Source organism: Delphinus delphis, chromosome 1 (assembly GCF_949987515.2).
Source record: "Delphinus delphis chromosome 1, mDelDel1.2, whole genome shotgun sequence".
NCBI classification, from domain to species: Eukaryota; Metazoa; Chordata; class Mammalia; order Artiodactyla; family Delphinidae; genus Delphinus; species Delphinus delphis.
In genome coordinates, this window is record NC_082683.1 from 150,965,755 (window position 1) to 150,982,874 (window position 17,120).

Below are 17,120 nucleotides of genomic sequence, written 5' to 3' on the forward strand. Positions count from 1 at the left end.
CCTGACCCATGGCATCTGCGTCAGCTGGGAGGAGCACTTGTGTGACTGTAAATAATCAGAACAGTCCATCCGGGTGTCCTCTGCTCCATTTGGCCACCGACGCCCCCACCGCCTCCAGCCAGGGCTACACTGACGGCTCCCTTCAGGCCAACAGGGAGGAGGCACTGGACAGAAGAAGCAAGGACAGAGAAGGGGGCAGAAGTTGCCGGAATGGACAGTTTGGGCAGGAGGCCAAACTGGACACATGATGAAGTCCAAGGACTCGGGAGTCCCAGGGTTCCCCCGGAGAAGCATGGCCAGCTGGGGGCTGGGGAGAGCACGGGGTCGGGACAGGCCGGCCACTCAGCTGGGCAGTAGCACGTGCTGCAGGAGGTAGGTGAGGGAGTCCCAGTGCTTCCAGAGGAGGAAGAGGACGAGGACCAGGAGGGCAGTGCTGGTGATGCGCAGGCGGGTCTTCATGAGTGGTGTGATGAAGTTGGCGAGAGTGGACACGAACACCAGCAGCACGGCCATGAGCGCCAGGATCACGTTGATGAACTTGCCCAGCAGCGCCCGTGCGTTGGCGTTCTCCACGCCCTCCAGCTGCACCACCTGCTGCTGTTGCTGCTGCAGCTCCAGCTTGGTGACCCGGGTCAGGCAAGACTCCACAGCCTCCTGCAGGGACACAGGGGTGGGTGCATTGGAGCTCGGGGCGGGCAGACCCCCAGCCTAAACCCTACCTGCCCCTCCGAGGAGGTGACAATGCACAGGGTGCCCCCTCCGAAGGCCAGGCAGGGTAGAGAGTGATCAGCTGCAGCTAGGGGCCCGAGTCCTTTAATGATGACTATCTGGGGAGGACAGTGGGAAGTGGAAGTCTTGATTAAGGGGAAGCGGCGGAACCAGCCCACTCCCGGATTCCTCTTGAGGCTGCTGTACCTGGATGTCCCGGGCCCTTTCGTAGGACTGGTAGGCCACCTTCTCCTCCATGCTGGCCAGCTCCTGCTTCAGGTTGGTCATCTCATTCTGGTGAAGCTCGGTCAGGTCATTGAGCTGCTCCTCCAGCCGCTCATACCTGGCGGAGGGAGAAGGTATGACACCAGTCCCAGCTCCCCAAGCCCCTTGTCTCTCCCCAGGATCAATTTCACTCATTCTCAACAATGACTCAACCCACCCCAGGTGTCCAGCCCTGTCCAATTTTAACAGCAACCACAATGAAAGCTACTACGTACACAGCACTTCTTATATGCAGGCCCTGGGCTAGGCACTTTCGCCACATTATCCCATAGGATCCTCCTCCACAAACCTTCAAGATAAGTCCTAGTGTCATCCCCATTTTACAGACGAGAAGACTGAGGCATAGAGAGGTTGAGGAACTTGCCTGAGATCACAGAGCTCATGAATGGAGGAGTCAGGGATTGACTAACTTCAACAACCTCAACCCTTAAGCCCTGGGCTAACAGGCTCTCCTGGGTACCAGGGACCCAGGGATATACAGACACAATCCCTGCTCTGAAGGCACAAAATATAGAAGATGGCTACTATGGCGGGCGGCGGCGGGGGGAGTTAGCTTTCAGGCAGGTTTCCCCCTCAATTTTCCAAACCTTCTTCCCATATATAAAGAAGAAAAGGTGCTAACTAAAGAAAAGATCCCGAAGACTCCCAAGGAGCAGGTGCCAAATGGCACACGAGAGGCGCAGGGCAAAAGCAGAGCCGACAGAAGGGAAGGAGGGGACAGGCTGACTCGGGAGCCCCAGCTGAACGATCACATGGACCACGCCAGACACCTACATACGGTGACTTTACAGGTTTGGACTCAACCCTCACAAACCCTGTGAACAGGGCTTCACGTTATTCCCGCTTCACAGATGAGGACACCGGGTACGAAGAGTATTAAGAACTTTGTTCAAGGTAAAGGGTAAAGAGTAGAGCTGGGATCTGAACCCAGGTAACCTGGCTCCAGAGTCAGCGCTCTTAGCCAGACTCTCTCCAGATAAAAGGCCATGTAGCTGGCTCCTGCCTCGGTTTCTCCTTTTGTACAACAACCATGTAATCATCAAGGAGGGACGCTCAAAGCTCCTGAGACGGGCAGAGCCTTCCTTCCACAGGCCCCGTAATCCTAACTTCCAGCTGCCCTGGAAGCTGGTGGAAGGGGCCTCGGAGCCTCTTCCTGGCCCCTTCCAGCAGCCCAGGAGCCTTCTAGATGCTCCCCCGTCTGCTGCTACCACCAAGTCTGCAAGCCGGTGCTCGGCCCCTCTCCCCAGGGCCGGGCCGGGCGGCACACACCTGTAGCGCTCCTCCTGCAGGCACTGGGTCATGTAGGTGTAGTCCCTCTGCAGCTGAGCCTTCAGGTCCTCCATCGAGTCCTCCAGGTGGGACTGGCCCTCCTTGATCTCCCGCAGCTCTTCCAGCACGGCATCCATGTTTCCGGGGGCGCCGTACAGCATGTTCGACTTGGGGCTCCCCAGCGGCGCAGCGGGCCCGGCCCCCGAGTTGCTGCCCGCCCCAGCCGAGCTGGCGCTAGCGCTGGAGCACTCATCGTCGCTGCCGTACTTGGGGCTGGACACGAGCGTGGCACTGCCGCTCAGCGCCCGGGCCGCCTCCTCGGGGGGCCCGTCGTCCAGAGGGTCCTTCAGGTGGGCGATGTTGTCAGCGCTGCCAAACTTGTTCCGGATGAGGCTGGCGAACTCCCGGGGCTTGGACACCACGGCGGTGTGGGTGGCCTGTGAGAGGCCGGAGAGGCTGCCCTTCACGCCCTCCACCACGCCACCCCCAAAGCCGCTGATGCCGGCGCGCATGTTGGCGCCCACGTCCTTCAGGCCCTGCTGCATGTCCCGCAGCACATCCTTGGGCTGCCGCGACGGCCCGTTCTGCTCGATCTCCTTCAGGCGCCGGCGGTAGTGCTCCAGCTTCTTGTGCAGCTGGGCGATGGTCTGGGCCGACTTCTGGTTCTTCTTCTCGAACACCTGCTTGATGCGGGACACCTGCTGCTTGTCAGCGTTGTTGGCCAGCTTCAGGTACTCTGCCACGTTGTCGTCCCGCGCCTCCTGCTCGATCTTGATCTGCTCTGTGATCTTCAGGATCTTCTGGTGCAGGTGGTCGATGGCGGCCTTGGTCCGCTGGGGGTCCGGGGCCCCGTCCGGCACGTCCAGGCTGATGGGGCCATCGGCGTCACCGTGGCCAGGGCCGCCAGGGAGGCTCAGGGCCGCGAGGTCCCCCTTGTCGACCTGGGGAAGAAGGCAAGCAGAAGAAGCGTAAGTCAATCAGGAAACCAAGGGAGGGGGCCCACAGGGGTCTCTCGTGTGTCCCTGGACAACTCTGGACTTGGTTTTCACTGCCTGGAAAACAGATGCGGGATGAACAGGAAACTTTAAGGAAAGAGTCCGAAAGGATAATGGCAATGACAACAGTATTCCCTCACAGCTGCCATTTAGGAAGGGCTTGCACATCTGCTATTTACCCAATCCCCACAACAACCCTAAAATGCAGTCTAGGCAGACCTGCTCCTCCTTTGGCCCAGAGAGTTCAAGCAAGTTGCTCAGGGACAAACAGCTTCAGGAAGACAGAACTGGCAGCCCAGAACTCTTTTTGCCCCATCACATGGATCAAGCAGGTCTGAGGCTTCACTGCAGTCACGGGGTTATTTCTCGGGGATGAGACACGCTGTCCCTCTGGACTCAGCCCTCCATAAGGCTCCTGCCTGGAGCAGGCCTCTCCCTCAGAGCTGACCAGAGCCTACACTTGGGCCCCATGCAGGCACAGGAAGCACTTCCCTGCACCCTCCCCACCTGGGCTTCCCCAGTGCAGCTCAGCGGGCCACCTGCCTCAGCGGACACCTCTCACAGCCCTGCCCTTACCTTCCAGCTCCCTGGGGTCGTCAGCAACCTCTTCCGCTTCATGATGGCGGGAGCGCCCAGCCCTGCCCGGTCTCCCAGGCCAGGGAGAGGAGCACACCCCCACCTGCCTGCTGGCTGGGTCCCCAAGGGCTCGAGTCCCAGAAGTAACCCACAGGGAAGCAGGGCCCAGGCTGGGGGCCTGGGGGTACCAGCCATCCAGCATGGAAGGAGGTGAATGTGCAGGAGGGAGAGGACAGCGCCTTTTCCTCGCAGGCAGGCAGGCTTCCTGAGTGCATCAGGGTGGCACAAAGAATGGAGCAGAGAGACAGAGAGGATGGGGGCAGGGAGAGAGGGGAAGGAAAGGTCACAGAAGATGGGAAAGATGGGAAGCAAGGTCGGATGAAAGCAGGCGGGCCTGGAGCCCCACTCTCCCAGGGCCAGACCTGCCTCAGCCTGTTGGAGGACCGCTGTCCACAGCCGAGTCCCAGTGTCTTATCTCCACGCAACAACGGAAGCAGCAGGAAATGGCTCAACCCCCTGTATTTTTACACACAGCACACCCTGGGCCGGTCAGATATTCGCTATTTTTGTGTATGTGGGGGTGGGGGCAGGGTGAGGTGCACATGGGGGAAGGGGTTAAACACAAAGAAAGTGACCCCAGCTCGCAGCTCACGCACCGGAAGCAGCCCGTGCCAACTGCAGGCAGAAGCCACTGGGCTCCATCTCTGCAGAGGTGCAAAATGATTGGCAAACGCTGTTAAAAACAACAGCCCTGCCAAACTCAGGAGCCAGAGGAGGGTGTCTCCTCTGTGGGCTTCCTCTTCAGCCTTTTCAGGTCCCCGTTCCACTGGGGACGCTGGGTACAAAACCCGTCCCTTCCCATACCTCCTGAAGTCAGGACTTTCCTCTGACATGTGCTTTGGGTCTCCCCGCATGTCCCTTTGCCCTCTGCCGGGTGCCGATACCTTCAGGACCTTGTATATCAGAGGAGCCAATTCCACAGTCTCCCTTAATGACCCGTCCCAAGGTCTACTCGTTGCAGCAATCTGACTTCAAACTGCATCGTGCAGTGAAACCCCTTCTTCCTGTGCTGTTCCTGCAGTGACGGCAAACACCCCATCTCTCGATTTTCCTGACCCTCAGTATTCCCCTCTGTAAAATGGGTATCATCATACCTCCTCTCAGGCCTTTGGTGAGGGTAACACAAGATGATGTGCAGCAAGCAGTCGGCACAGCACAGGCAGAGGCACTCATCGGTGCCGTCTGCATCTGCCAGCACAACATTTTGTGTGTGTGGCGGAGGAAATGAAGTTTATTTAAAAGGTTATACCAAAAAATTTGCTCAACATTGATACTATGAGGCAAAATTTAATTCTATATGCAACACACAGCTTTTAAGATGAAAGAACTTGACCCCTTTATAAGGCCGCTGTGCTTTCCAAAGAGACTCAACACTTTCCCTCTCTTCCACTCGCTGCGTGGGAGAAAGAATATTCAGAAAATGAGTTGGGATCTGGCGGCCTCACTGCCTGATGCTCAGCTAGGTCGCCGGCTCATCTTTATAAAGAGGAGAGCATCGGTCCCACCTACTTGGAGGAGTGTCGGAGGACCTAATGAGACATGGACTCGCTGTGAAAAGCAAAAGTGCTTTGGACTACAAGGGAGTGTGAAAGAGCAAATTCCCTGCCCGTCCGGGCTCCAGTCTGGCAGCTCAGAGCCTTTTACCCCTCAATTTGGTGGCTGTCTGGCTTACAAATAGAAAAGCAGAGCTGAAGCTGGCTGTGAAATCCCCATGAATGAGAGAACAGGCACTCCAGGAAAATCAGCAGGGCCTGGTGGTGAGCTGAAGTGGGCTGCAGTCCCACCCGTTTCCCCACCGCCCGCCCCTCTTCTCTGCCCTGGGGCCCAGACTCAAGCCTGGGGTTCCTGCGGCAGGACCTCAGCTCCTTCCTGCCCCTCCACTGGGTCTACAATGCCTGGAGCCTCTGGCTGGCTCCAGTCACAGAACATGCCTCTTTGTCCCTGCCCCCAGGGAGTTCTCCGCTCCCTCCTCTCCCCAAGCTCACCCCCCCCTCCCCCGCAAGGCTGCAGCGCCCTTTCAGGACGAAAGGGAGACAGGGTGACCAGGAAAAAAGAGCCAAGGAGGCTGCAGACAGACAGGCAGAGGTACAAAGAGGGATTATGCTTTAACAAAGGAAGGAAAATTAGAGCATTAGAAGAAAAAAGATGAGAAAGCTGTTAAGAGGGATGAATCTAGCAGAGCACGAGGAGAATGAGATTTGCTCACAAAAAATAAGAGAAGAAGAAGAATCGCAATGAGACAGGATACACGGCCCATGCAGGACAATGGAAAGGGCACTAAGTGTGGAAGCAAACACCGGTTTAGAATCCTGGCTCTGTCACTTACCAGCTGTGTGCCCTTAGATATGTCATTAACGTTTCTGGGACTCAGCTTTCTCATCTAGAAAAAGGGGGTATTTCTACCCACCTCAACGGATTGTCAGGAGGATAAAATGAGACCATGAAGGCAACGGTCACAGTACAATCTCAGGGCACACGGCAGGTGCTCAAAAACAAATCACAATCAACCGACACTTCACGTCCACTAGGACGGCTAAAATTTAAAAAGGAAAATAACAAGTGTTGACGAGGATGTGGGGAAATCAGAAGCTTCACACCTTTGCTGGCAGGAATGCAAGATGGCACAGCTGCTGTGGAAAACAGTTTGGAGGGTCCTTAAAAAATTAAACATGGATTTACTTTATGACCCAGCAATTTCACCCCTAGGTGCAGCCCCAAGGAATTGAAAGCGGGTATTAAACAAGTACTTGTACACATATGTTCACAGCAACACTATTTACAATAGCCAAAGGGTGGACACAACTCAAATGTCCACTGATCGTTGGGTAATGGGTAAGCAAAATTGGTAGAGTCACACAATGGAATCTTACTTGATTATAAAATGAATAAAGTACTGATAGAGGCTACAATGTGGATGAATCTCAAGAGCACTACACTAAGTAAAAGAAAACAGATACTAAAGGCCACATATTGTACAATTCCATTTATATGAAATGTCCAGGATACTTAAATTCATAGAGACAGAAGACAGACTAGCGGTTGCCAGGGGCTGGGGAAGGGAGAAATGGGGAGTGACTGCTTAATGGGTACAGGTTTCCTTTAGGGATAATGAAGATGTTCTGGAACTAGAAAGAGGTGATGGTTGCACAACCTGGGTGTGGAAGGCCAGGGCCCTCAATCTGCTGGCCTAGGTTGCAGGGCCAGCCCATGTCCTATTACAGAGTGGGTCTGCGGGAGGGTATCTGAGTCCTTCATCTTATGGGCACATTTTTAATACAGCAGAAGCTCTAGCTGAGACTTCCCTGGCGGTCCAGTGGTTAAGACTCTGTGCTTCCACTGCAGGCATGGGGCACAGGTTCAATCCCTGATCGGGGAACTAAGATCCCACACGCTGCTCAGCACAGCCCCCCCCCCCCCAAAAAAAAGGAAGAAGCAGCTCTAACTCACTCACTAAAAAGAGGAGCAATACAGATCACTGAACTCCCGGTCACTAGCAGGTGAGAACTCCCAGGGTGCCCCAGCCTGGAGCACGGCAGTGGGTGGCCTACACAGGCACTGCTGTTCCTCTCTCGAAACTGTCACAGAGCCTCACATGGCCCAGGCCACCCAGCCCTCTGTCCATGCCTAGCCACCAACACCATGGCCTCCTCACCCCACTCTCCTGCCTAAGAGGGGCCAGACACTCCGCAGGCACCTGACCCCAGGAAGAATCCCTGTGCACAGGGGGGCAAGTTCTAAGAAGAGGAGAACCGTGGAGAGTGGCCCATGCTTCTTCCATGACCCCTATCCACACAAGGCAACCCAGAGGCCAGGTCACGCTCCCTGCTCAGGGTGCCCACCAGCCAGGGCTGAGGTCACTGACACTGTTCTACACAGACAGTGATGTTCGAGAAGTGCTGATGAATGTTCTGGAAGAGCCAGAGCTGGGACGCTGTCAGAAGTGTCCGGGGCACAACCTTCCCTATTCGTCTCCCTGCTCTGGAGAGACACACCCCTGGGAGCACCCCCTCCACGAGGCTTCACAGCCCCTCAGACTCTTCTCCCTGCCCGCTTCCAGCAGAGCTGAGCGAAGCCGGATTAGGCGCTCTGCCAGGTTACAGGGCTCCCACCTCCTCCGGGGCCTGAGCTCACATCTCCATGTTAACCCGGCCAGACACGGGCCATGGGTCTTCCTCTCACACACTGGCCCGGCAGCCTGGGTCCCTGAGGCAGACACTGTTGGGACAGAAGCATCCAAGCTTACATGAAGCTCCTCAGTGCAAAGGGGAAGGACGCTAGCCATGTAAACTGTGAGATGTGAATCATGGGTCTATTTCTCTAGCAACAGTACAAACACATTATAAACATGCTTCAAGATGGACCATATCAACAATTACACTTGCAAGGAATGCATGCTCCACACCTGCGCTCCCAGGTTCCCAGGAGACCGGAGATGGCCCCCAGCCTGTGACTCCCCTCCCCCAGGGACAGGCAGCCTCCTCCTACATTTACAAAGTGCTCTCCTGTTAGGGTCCCCAGAGCAAGCCGCATAGAAGATGATTCCTGTCCTAGCTACCTGCTCAGGGGTTGGAAAGCCAACACTAAGGTCACTCTTGCAAAAAAAAAAGAGCAAAGAAAAGAGCTTTGGGGCTCCTATGCCCCCCTTTAGGAGAGCAGGGTGGCCCTGTCATCCCGGGTCAGGTGGCCTGTGTGCCCCCTCCCAGGGTGGAGAGCAATGGAGTCGGGTGTCAACCCTGCTTTGTCTGTGGGTCTGACCAGATGGGCTGAGGTCCACGCAGGGTGCTGCTCCTGGGCTGCAGTGACTAAGAGCCCCGCAGGTGAGTGTGACAGGCCTGTCAGCCCGGGTGACTCAGCAGAGATGCTTCCATCTGCTGACTTCTCGCCCTGTGACTCTGATTTGAGCACCCTTCTCAGGATGGAGAACACACAGATTCCCCTCCTTCCTCGAGGGAAAGGGAGGTAACCCAGGCCAGGATGGAGAGGGACAGCCATGGCCAGCAAACACCCCACCCCCTGCTCAAAGAGGCAGTGTGACCCTACAATGAAGCTGGGAGGGAGGCAACCTGACATCTCCCACACCAACCTGATGCTCCAGCCAGGGCAGACTGGGAAGGTTACGCCAACCCTTGGTCCTCAGCCAGGGGCTGCTCCCATTCTCCCAGATAATGCAGGTGCTATGAAGCCGCTCAACCCTGGCTCTGAGGCATCATCACAGCTAACCCAAGCCAGGTGCGGGAGGGGCGGGGAGGGGCGGGGAGGGGCAGGGGGTGGGGGAGGGGAAGGCACCAGCCCATCCAGTGGTTCCATTGGTGCCTGGGAGCCCACGTGGCTTTTCTCCAGAGGGCAGGGAGGCAAATGCTTAGATAAAGGGGTACACGTGGAGGAGGATATATTACATATATACACCTGGGGCTGTTCACTGGGTAAGAGTAAGGTGAAAAACTCCTGCAGTGAGACCCCAGCTGCCACACGAGGGATTCAAGGGCAGGTGCGTGAGGGACCTGGCTCTTCCTGCAGTGCCCCTTCCTCGTTGCATGAGTGCCCTCAGCGGCTTTACAAGGAATTTTACGCTGCTACGAGGGACTGCAGGGTGCAGAGTCCATACAGATGAGGAAACTCACTCTTGCATCCTTTCATGCAGCACCTACGATCTCCAGGCAGCCGGGCACTGGGTGGAGGCTTCAATCAGCCTCCTCCTGCAGCCAGCAAGTGCTTCCTCCCGCCCTGAGCCTAAGGGTGACTCTTCCTGGCAGAGCGACACTCCTCTCATCTAGCCCTCGGATTCCAGTCCTTTCTGATAGGTCCACCCCTTGGTTCTGGTCAAAACTACATCCTCAGCTCAGCCGCCTCATTCCCTGCCCTGCTGAGAACAATGCCCTTTTGTCCACACAAATGCCCTGCTGTGCTGTTCCCTCTGCCTCCTCATACCCACACCCTGGCTGGAACCCCGGAGCTGCCCTCCCACCTTGGCGCCTCCTGTATTCTCAATCCTCCAAATTCTCCCAAAGCTCCAAGCACCCAGCACTTTGCTCCTTCTGGACCCTCCTACTGGGATGGTGCTCACTGGCCCTTCACATTCCTCCCTCCCGGTCACTGTTTCTCTGTAGACAGAGGCAGCCACAAGCAGGAACACCCCTTCCGCTTAATTTCATGTCAGCTCCTCTGGCCCCACGCGTTGTGACGTCTGTAGGTTTCTGTGCCAGGGCTCCCTCACCCAACCCCAAGGGCCCTGCCAGCACCCGTCAGCCTAAGCCTGGAGGCCTGGTGTTCACCCCTCCTCCCTTCTCCCATCTCTATAATGGAGAGAGAAGAGGAGAGGGGGCCACAACCCAAGAGACTGGAGGGGAGCACAGCCCACCTGACAAACTCCAGAAATGGCTTTCTTCCATCCCCCAACCCCACCCCCATCCCTACCAGGGCCTCACCTGTGTAGGTACCGTTTCCCAAAGCCGTGCTGGTGTTGGGGTACCAGGGGCCCTGAGGCCCCAGCTTTCTGCAGGCTGTGCCAGGCCCCCGGGATCACAGTCCCTGGGCAGCGCTGGGCTTGCCAAGGAAAGCCGGGGTCTGCGAGCAGGTGTGCCGGAGCTCCCAGGCTCTGCAGCCGCCATCTCCAGTCTGAGGCCCAGCCTGGGGATTAGGGGCGGATTGCGCTGGGAGATTTCTCCCTCCCTGGGGCTCACGGCTGCTCCTTCCCATCTGGGAGGAGACAGGGAGGATCACCAAGCGGGTGCCCTCCTCCACCCTGCCCATCCCCAAGTCCAGCTGTTGCCACTATGAGTCCAGTGTTCATGAGGACATCCAGGTGTGACAGATAGCAACTCCTGCCTGGGGGCAGGTTGGGGAAGCACATGGTAACACGTGCACCTGCATCTTTCACCCAACCGGATGGATGCTCCGCCCCTCCCCTCCTCTCCCCTCTCCTCCTCTCCCCTCCCCTCATGCACGCACAAATGCCTCTCACCGTCAGAAGCCCCTCTCACAAACAGGCACAGTCCCATCAACTCCCTTCTTCAGCCTCAGAACAGAAGTGGACCTCCTAGCCAGGCTTCCAGGATGGAGGCAAGCTCTTCAAAGCCAAAAAGGCTGGAGCCTGGAGGGAACTCTCTGGCAGATGCTAACACAGCCAGCTCAGCCTGCAGTCTTCTGCCTCTTTCCCCGCTGCCCTGCCCACAGGCTGAAGGCACCATCACTCCCAAGGCTTCCTCCCTACTCCAATAACTGCCTGGAGGAAGCAGGCAGTAGCCAGCCTCACCAGGGGATTTCCTCTTCTCTGAGATCCTAGAAATCGACTTTCTGCTCTGGACACCGCTGCCAGCTACTTCCCCGCTAGCTTCTACTTCCCATTCGTCACACCCCCCCCCTCCACCCCACCCCAGCAAAAACACCCAAGATAAAACATGGATGGCAAACTCACAGCCGTCTCTTCCTCCTTGGACTTCATCTTGACAGTCCCAGCAAGAAATCCCGTGAGCGGCCAGCAGAGGGGGCGAGAGACCCACAGTTGCGGAGAGCAAGCTGTAAGGAGGGTGCCGGGGTGGCCAGCAGAGTTCAGGGATCTGCTGGGCCTCTCTAAGGGCAGCTTCCCACAGCAGAATCACCAAAGACGACGCAGATTCTGCACCCACTTGAGCCTGGTGAGAGACTCGGGGCTTAAATATTAAGGATCGGCATGGATCACGCTGACGGGGCGGCCCAAATTCAAGAAGGTGCACGGAGATAAGGGCCCAGTGCTATCTCTAGGGCCCAATGCCAGGGCCCTCAGCCAGAACACCAAGAGCAGAAGTCCCCACACCCTAGGCTCGTGGAAACCTTACAAACATTTGTGGTGGCAATGACTTGGGGTCTGTGAGGACAGGGGCCTAGCAAGGGCACAACACTGAGGTCCCAAGTTGTGGGGCCGGCTCGAGCGTAAGCAGTCAGGGCCATGCGGGGTCAGGGACGCTTCCAGCAGCTTCCCACACCTGTAGATGACCTCCCGCCTACGGCACTTGAGTTTTTTCTTCATGCTTTGGGCATGTGCACTGTTCCTCTTGCATAAACAAGTCTTAAGTCTTAATGATCCCAGGAAGGCAGGGATCAGATCTTAACTATATCCTGGCCCTTCGCTGTGTCTAGCGTAAGACTGACCCTTCCTGGTATTGACGTCTGTAGATGACTGCCTGATCTATCCCACGGAGCTGAGATGGAAGGCAGTCCAGCTACTGCAGTCTGTCCTGGGTAGCCACGGAGGCAGCCTGGTCTTCTCACACTCAAGACATCCTTCCTCTGCCCCCCACCCCCTTCTAGGCTCCGCCAAGCTAACATATGTAACCTTTTCTTACAAGCAAAACGGGGGGCGGGGAGGAGAAAAAGGAGAAGGCAGTAGCAGCAGAAGCCCAGAGGCAAGGAGGCGGCTGAGTAAGCCGAGCCCTGGGGCTCTCATGACACCTCACAAGGTCTCACTCCCCAGCTGCCCAGGATCATGAAGGCTCAGAAGCACCACGAAGAGGTTCCTTCGAGGCCTCACTGCACCACCAAGATGACCCTGAGGTGGCATCTGGCGTCTCCCTAATGGGAGGGTTCAGCTCACCTCCAGGGACAACTCACCCATCAGCACAATAACCGAAGAGCAGGAAAAAGTGGGGTGGCGCTCAGGGTGAACCATTAGTCTGCTGAGAGAAAAGGGACGAACAGGAACCGGGGTGATGTCTGCCAGGCAAACCAGCAGCAGAGAGGTCCCTTTGCCTCCAGAGTATGTTCTCGTCTTAACATGTCTGAAACGTTCCCAAATCTGCCAGGGATGCAGAGTTTCCTGCCCTGGGGGTGGGAAGCAGGAGCCCGAGGTGCCATGACGTGGTGGAAAAGGTGATGACCAGGGTGTGGGTCTCAGCTCCATACCTGCTATGGGAGCTTGGTCGAGCGAGCACAGGCTCTGTGACTCAGTGTCTACCACTGCACTGGGAGGAGTGCGTGAAGGGGGGGGGGGCTTGGAAAGCCCCGGCAGGAGAGGAGTGTGTTGCAGGAAGACACCTCGCTCCCTGGGGGCAGGTTACACCTTTCGGCACACGGCAGAGGGCTCGGGTCAGAAGGCCTGCTGTGACTCCTCATCCCGCCACTCGCTAGCAATGCAGCCTCCACAGGCCCTGTACACGCCTCTTCACAACTGCAAGAGGAGGCGGCAGCACCCACAAAGCAGCAGTCTGGAGAAAAAGGCCTCAGGGATGAGACCGGTGGCATCCGGAGCTGGAGGAGAGGGTGGGTGAGCTGAGCCCTGGAGATTCTCTGCAGCTCAGCTGCAAAATCATACATATGATCCTTATCTCCCAGGGCTGCAGGGAGGGGAGGATCAAACGGGAACATGAGTAAAAATGCCTGACACATCACAGGTTTTATTGAAATAAATGACTAAAGACCTAGCAATCCCACTCCTGGGCATATACCCTGAGAAAACCATAATTCAAAAAGACACACGCATCCCTATGTTCATTGCAGTTCTATTTACAATAGCCAGGACATGGAAGCAACCTAAGTGTCCATCGACAGATGAATGGATAAAGAAGATGTGGTACATATATACAGTGGAATATTACTCAGCCACAAAAAGAAACGAAATTGAGTTATTTGTAGTGAGGTGGATGGACCTAGAGTCTGTCATAAAGAGTGAAGTAAGACAGAAAGAGAAAAACAAATACCGTATGCTAAAACATATATATGGAATCTAAAAAAAAAAAAAAGGTTCTGAAGAACCTAGAGGCAGGACAGGAATAAAGACGCAGATGTAGAGAATGGACTTGAGGACACGGGGAGGGGGAAGGGTAAGCTGGGACGAGGTGAGAGAGTGGCATGTCCATATATACACTACCAAATGTAAAATAGATAGCTAGTGGGAAGCAGCCGCATAGCACAGGGAGATCAGCTCGGTGCTTTCTGACAACCTAGAGGGATGGGATAGGGAGGGTGGGAGGGAGATGCAAGAGGGAGGAGATATGGGGACATATGTATATGTATGGCTGATTCACTTGGTTATAAAGCAGAAACTAACACACCATTGTAGAGCATTTATACTCCAATAAAGATGTTAAAAAGAGAAAGAAATGACTAGTCCTGAAGCTCCTTCACATGCGTATGTACACACACACACACACACACACACACACACACACACACACACACCCCAGTTATTCTAGGAGGTGCCTGGAAGACTCCGCCTGGGACAGAAAAAGCCAAAAAGTAGCTACATACGGAGCAAAGTTGAGAGTGGCAGTGGACACAGGAAGAGCTGCAGCTGCACTAAAGCGACAGGCTATGGAAAGACATTAGCCACCGAGCAACTGGCCTTGTGCAAAGAGAAGTGCTGCTGGGTAACCGCCACCAAGTGTGCTTCCTGGCAAGTCCTGGCTGCCCTGCCACCTCCTCTTTGGCCTGGCAGAGACAGGCTCCATCTGAGCAGGGGGACAGGGCAGTTGCTGGCCCTTCGCAGGCTCAGGCAGCTGAGCCAAGGCAGGCGTCTCCAGCCACACTCTTTCCGCTCTCACAAGTTACCCTGAGTCCAGGGCGACAGACGGGCTCCCGTCATCCTGGAAGGGGACCCTGGAAGGAAGCCTGGACCCTGAAGGAAGCCCAGGTCCTGTATGCCAGGCTCTCCTCTGCATGCCCAGCAGGTTTCAGCCCTCTCTTTCCCCGGGTTCCCCTTAATTTAGTTTTTTCTTCCTCTTCCCCTCGTTTTCATGCAGTGCCCCTTCTTTCTTTAATACTCTTAAATATTAAGTTTTTTCTTGTCTCTTCCTTTGCCATTGTTATTACTCTTCAGGTCCCCACACCCACCCCCCACAACACACATTCTTTAAAAAAATCTTCTTATTTTTCTTTCTCCTGCGGGGCGGGGGAAAACACACACACACACACACACACACACACACACACACACACACACACACACACACACACACACACACACACACACACACACACTGAAGGGTGGGAAACCTGAGAAGTCATAGGCTTCAGGAGCAAAGACTAATGCTGAAGAGCAGCTAAATTTAGTAGCTTCAAATACAAGGTGATGTCTTCAAAACATTTCAGGCTCCAAATGTGCTGTGAAAATCTCCCGGTTAGGATTCCTCCATGAACGGCTGGCAGCTGCCCCAACGCTCACCTCTTGGAAATGGGGGTTTGGGAACTGGTCAGTACTCAGAGGTCCCTCCCCTAACACTCACTCTTAGAGCCAGCCAGTTGGTGCATTTTCTTAGAAACTCATGTCACCAAAGAGCCCGGCTTCCCTCTGGGGACACACAGGAGGAAGGGCCACCTTCTTCAGGGTGAACTAGAGCAACTAAGGTGGGCGCATTTCCTAGGAGCATGTGGAGAGGCTCGGCCACATGAGCTGGAAAAGCAGACAGGAAAGGCCAGAGTAGAGAGCGCTGCGGGGCGTGCACACACCACACCACCTTGCAGCTGCTTCCAGGGAGGGAGGAGGCCATCTCTTTCGCCCATGGGTCCTCGCCCTGTCTAATGCCATGGACACTCCTGTTACAGAGTTCATGGTCATGAGCCAGATGCCGGGCAGTGGAGAGGACCACACCTAGGTCCCTTTTAGGAAAATCAAATCTGGTGCCAGCTGGGTAGGAAAGAGGGACAATTTCCATGCCTTCTATAGCCACTCTATTTCCCTGGGGGAGGCGACACTGGGAACAGGCCTGGGAGAAAGTGACCCAGAGAGGAAGGAGTGTCTCCTTTTTGGGCAGTTTTTAGGAAGCAAAGCGCCCTCCGCCCCACCCTATTTGCCAAGAATAATTTAGAATGACTCCCTTCTAAAAGCAGAGGACTGAAACATAGAACTCTTGGGGCGTCCTGCTGACTCAGGGCTCAGAGGTCATCATGAGCTGACGTGATTCAATGAGAAATATATGTGAAAGCAAAGCGGTCTGCAAACTGCAGCATGCTGGCCAGTGGGCTCAAAGGGACACGTCAAAGGCCATGGTTGGCATGGCCTGGGGGTGTCCACAATGCCCTGAACCCTTGAGGAGCCAGTAGACAGGCATGGCATCCAGATAATATTTGGGTCTGAAGCTGCCTTCTCAGGCAGCAAAGAAACCTTATATAATGAAGTTAATATTACAGAGCACTTTTCTTTCCAGGGCAGGGTTCGCCTTTCCGGCCACCCAAAGGAGGCCTCCCGGTCACAGTATCACTTAGGATCTGATTTAGCTTCTGCGGATCATGCTGAATTATTCACTAGCTATGGATACTGGCCCAGCTCTGGGGTCCCGGTGGTGGGGTACCTGAAGTGAGCACACTCCCCAAATCCAGACTTGGAGGAAGGTCAAAGGGACAAAAGAATCAGGGGCACCAGACTCAGGATGCGGAGGATGTGGGCGCAGGAGCTGGGGCGGCGGGATGGCTGGAGGCAAAGAACAGTCAGACAAGCTGCCTGCAACACCCCAGCGCCTGCCACTGGAGAGAGAAGGGAGGTCAGAGAAGGCTTCTGTTCCCAGGAACTTTGCTCACTGCCTCCAGCCCTCACTGCAGTTCAGGGGAGCCCTCGGTTCCCTAGGAGCCTAGAAGGAATGCAATGGGGTGTGTGCACTCATCACTGCTCCTGTTTCAGAGTCCTCTGCCCTGTGGTGCATAGAGAAAGCCCAAACTGTGCCTGTGAAAAGAAAGAAGAAGCAGAGCAGGGATCAGGTAAGTGATACTGTATTTCCATTGCCTCATCTGGCACCAGAAGAGACCAGGGTCACGTTTCACATCTCAGGGATGTGGTGAATCCAGGGAGGAATGTGCCCGGTGGCTGGGGAGACCTGTGCTAGCTGCCAGGACCCATGCCCACATCACCAGCGCTGGCTCCTTGTCATCTGGAACGGATGACAGACAGCTCGTCTTGCTGCTTTTATCAGCTCTGTTATCACCCAAACCTTGAGCACACCTTCCACCGGGGCGTGTCTGAGGGGGCTGAGGCTCCTGGCGGGAAGGCTGGGGGCCTGACTGGTGTCTCCCACCCGTGTCTGGGCTGGTAGCATCTCACACACACCCCCCACCCCCGGGGTTGTGCTTAGAGTCAGGTGGGTAGAGAAGGCATGACATCAGGTCTTGATAGGTAACTTGGACGGTATCTAACTTCACCCCCTGTACCTAGGGGAATTTTGTACTCCCAGAAGCCAGAGCTAATCCGGAGAGCACTGGGTACTTTCTATCTAGAAAGAAAGTCATGGATGTCAGTAGGGAAAAGACGAATAAAGGCTAGTTCCA

The 17,120-nt window shown here is 55.6% G+C and overlaps 1 protein-coding gene across 2 annotated transcripts in view; it reads right to left on the reverse strand.

Annotated features, from left to right (window-relative positions):
• Positions 1-209: 209 nt before the first annotated feature.
• Positions 210-17,120, reverse strand: part of TMCC2 (transmembrane and coiled-coil domain family 2) — a 35,937-nt gene continuing 19,026 nt past the window's right edge. Inside the window, exons 1-4 of one of the 2 annotated variants that reach the window (XM_059996060.2) lie at positions 11,308-11,479; positions 2,263-3,203; positions 916-1,051; positions 210-654 (exon numbers count right to left, since the gene is read on the reverse strand). In XM_059996060.2, coding sequence (XP_059852043.1) covers positions 343-654; positions 916-1,051; positions 2,263-3,203; positions 11,308-11,334 — 1,416 coding nt within the window. In that variant the 5' untranslated portion in view covers positions 11,335-11,479 and the 3' untranslated portion in view covers positions 210-342. Of the gene's footprint in view, positions 655-915; positions 1,052-2,262; positions 3,204-11,307; positions 11,480-17,120 lie in introns of those variants that run through there. The other variant, XM_059996051.2, reaches the window with a different exon arrangement.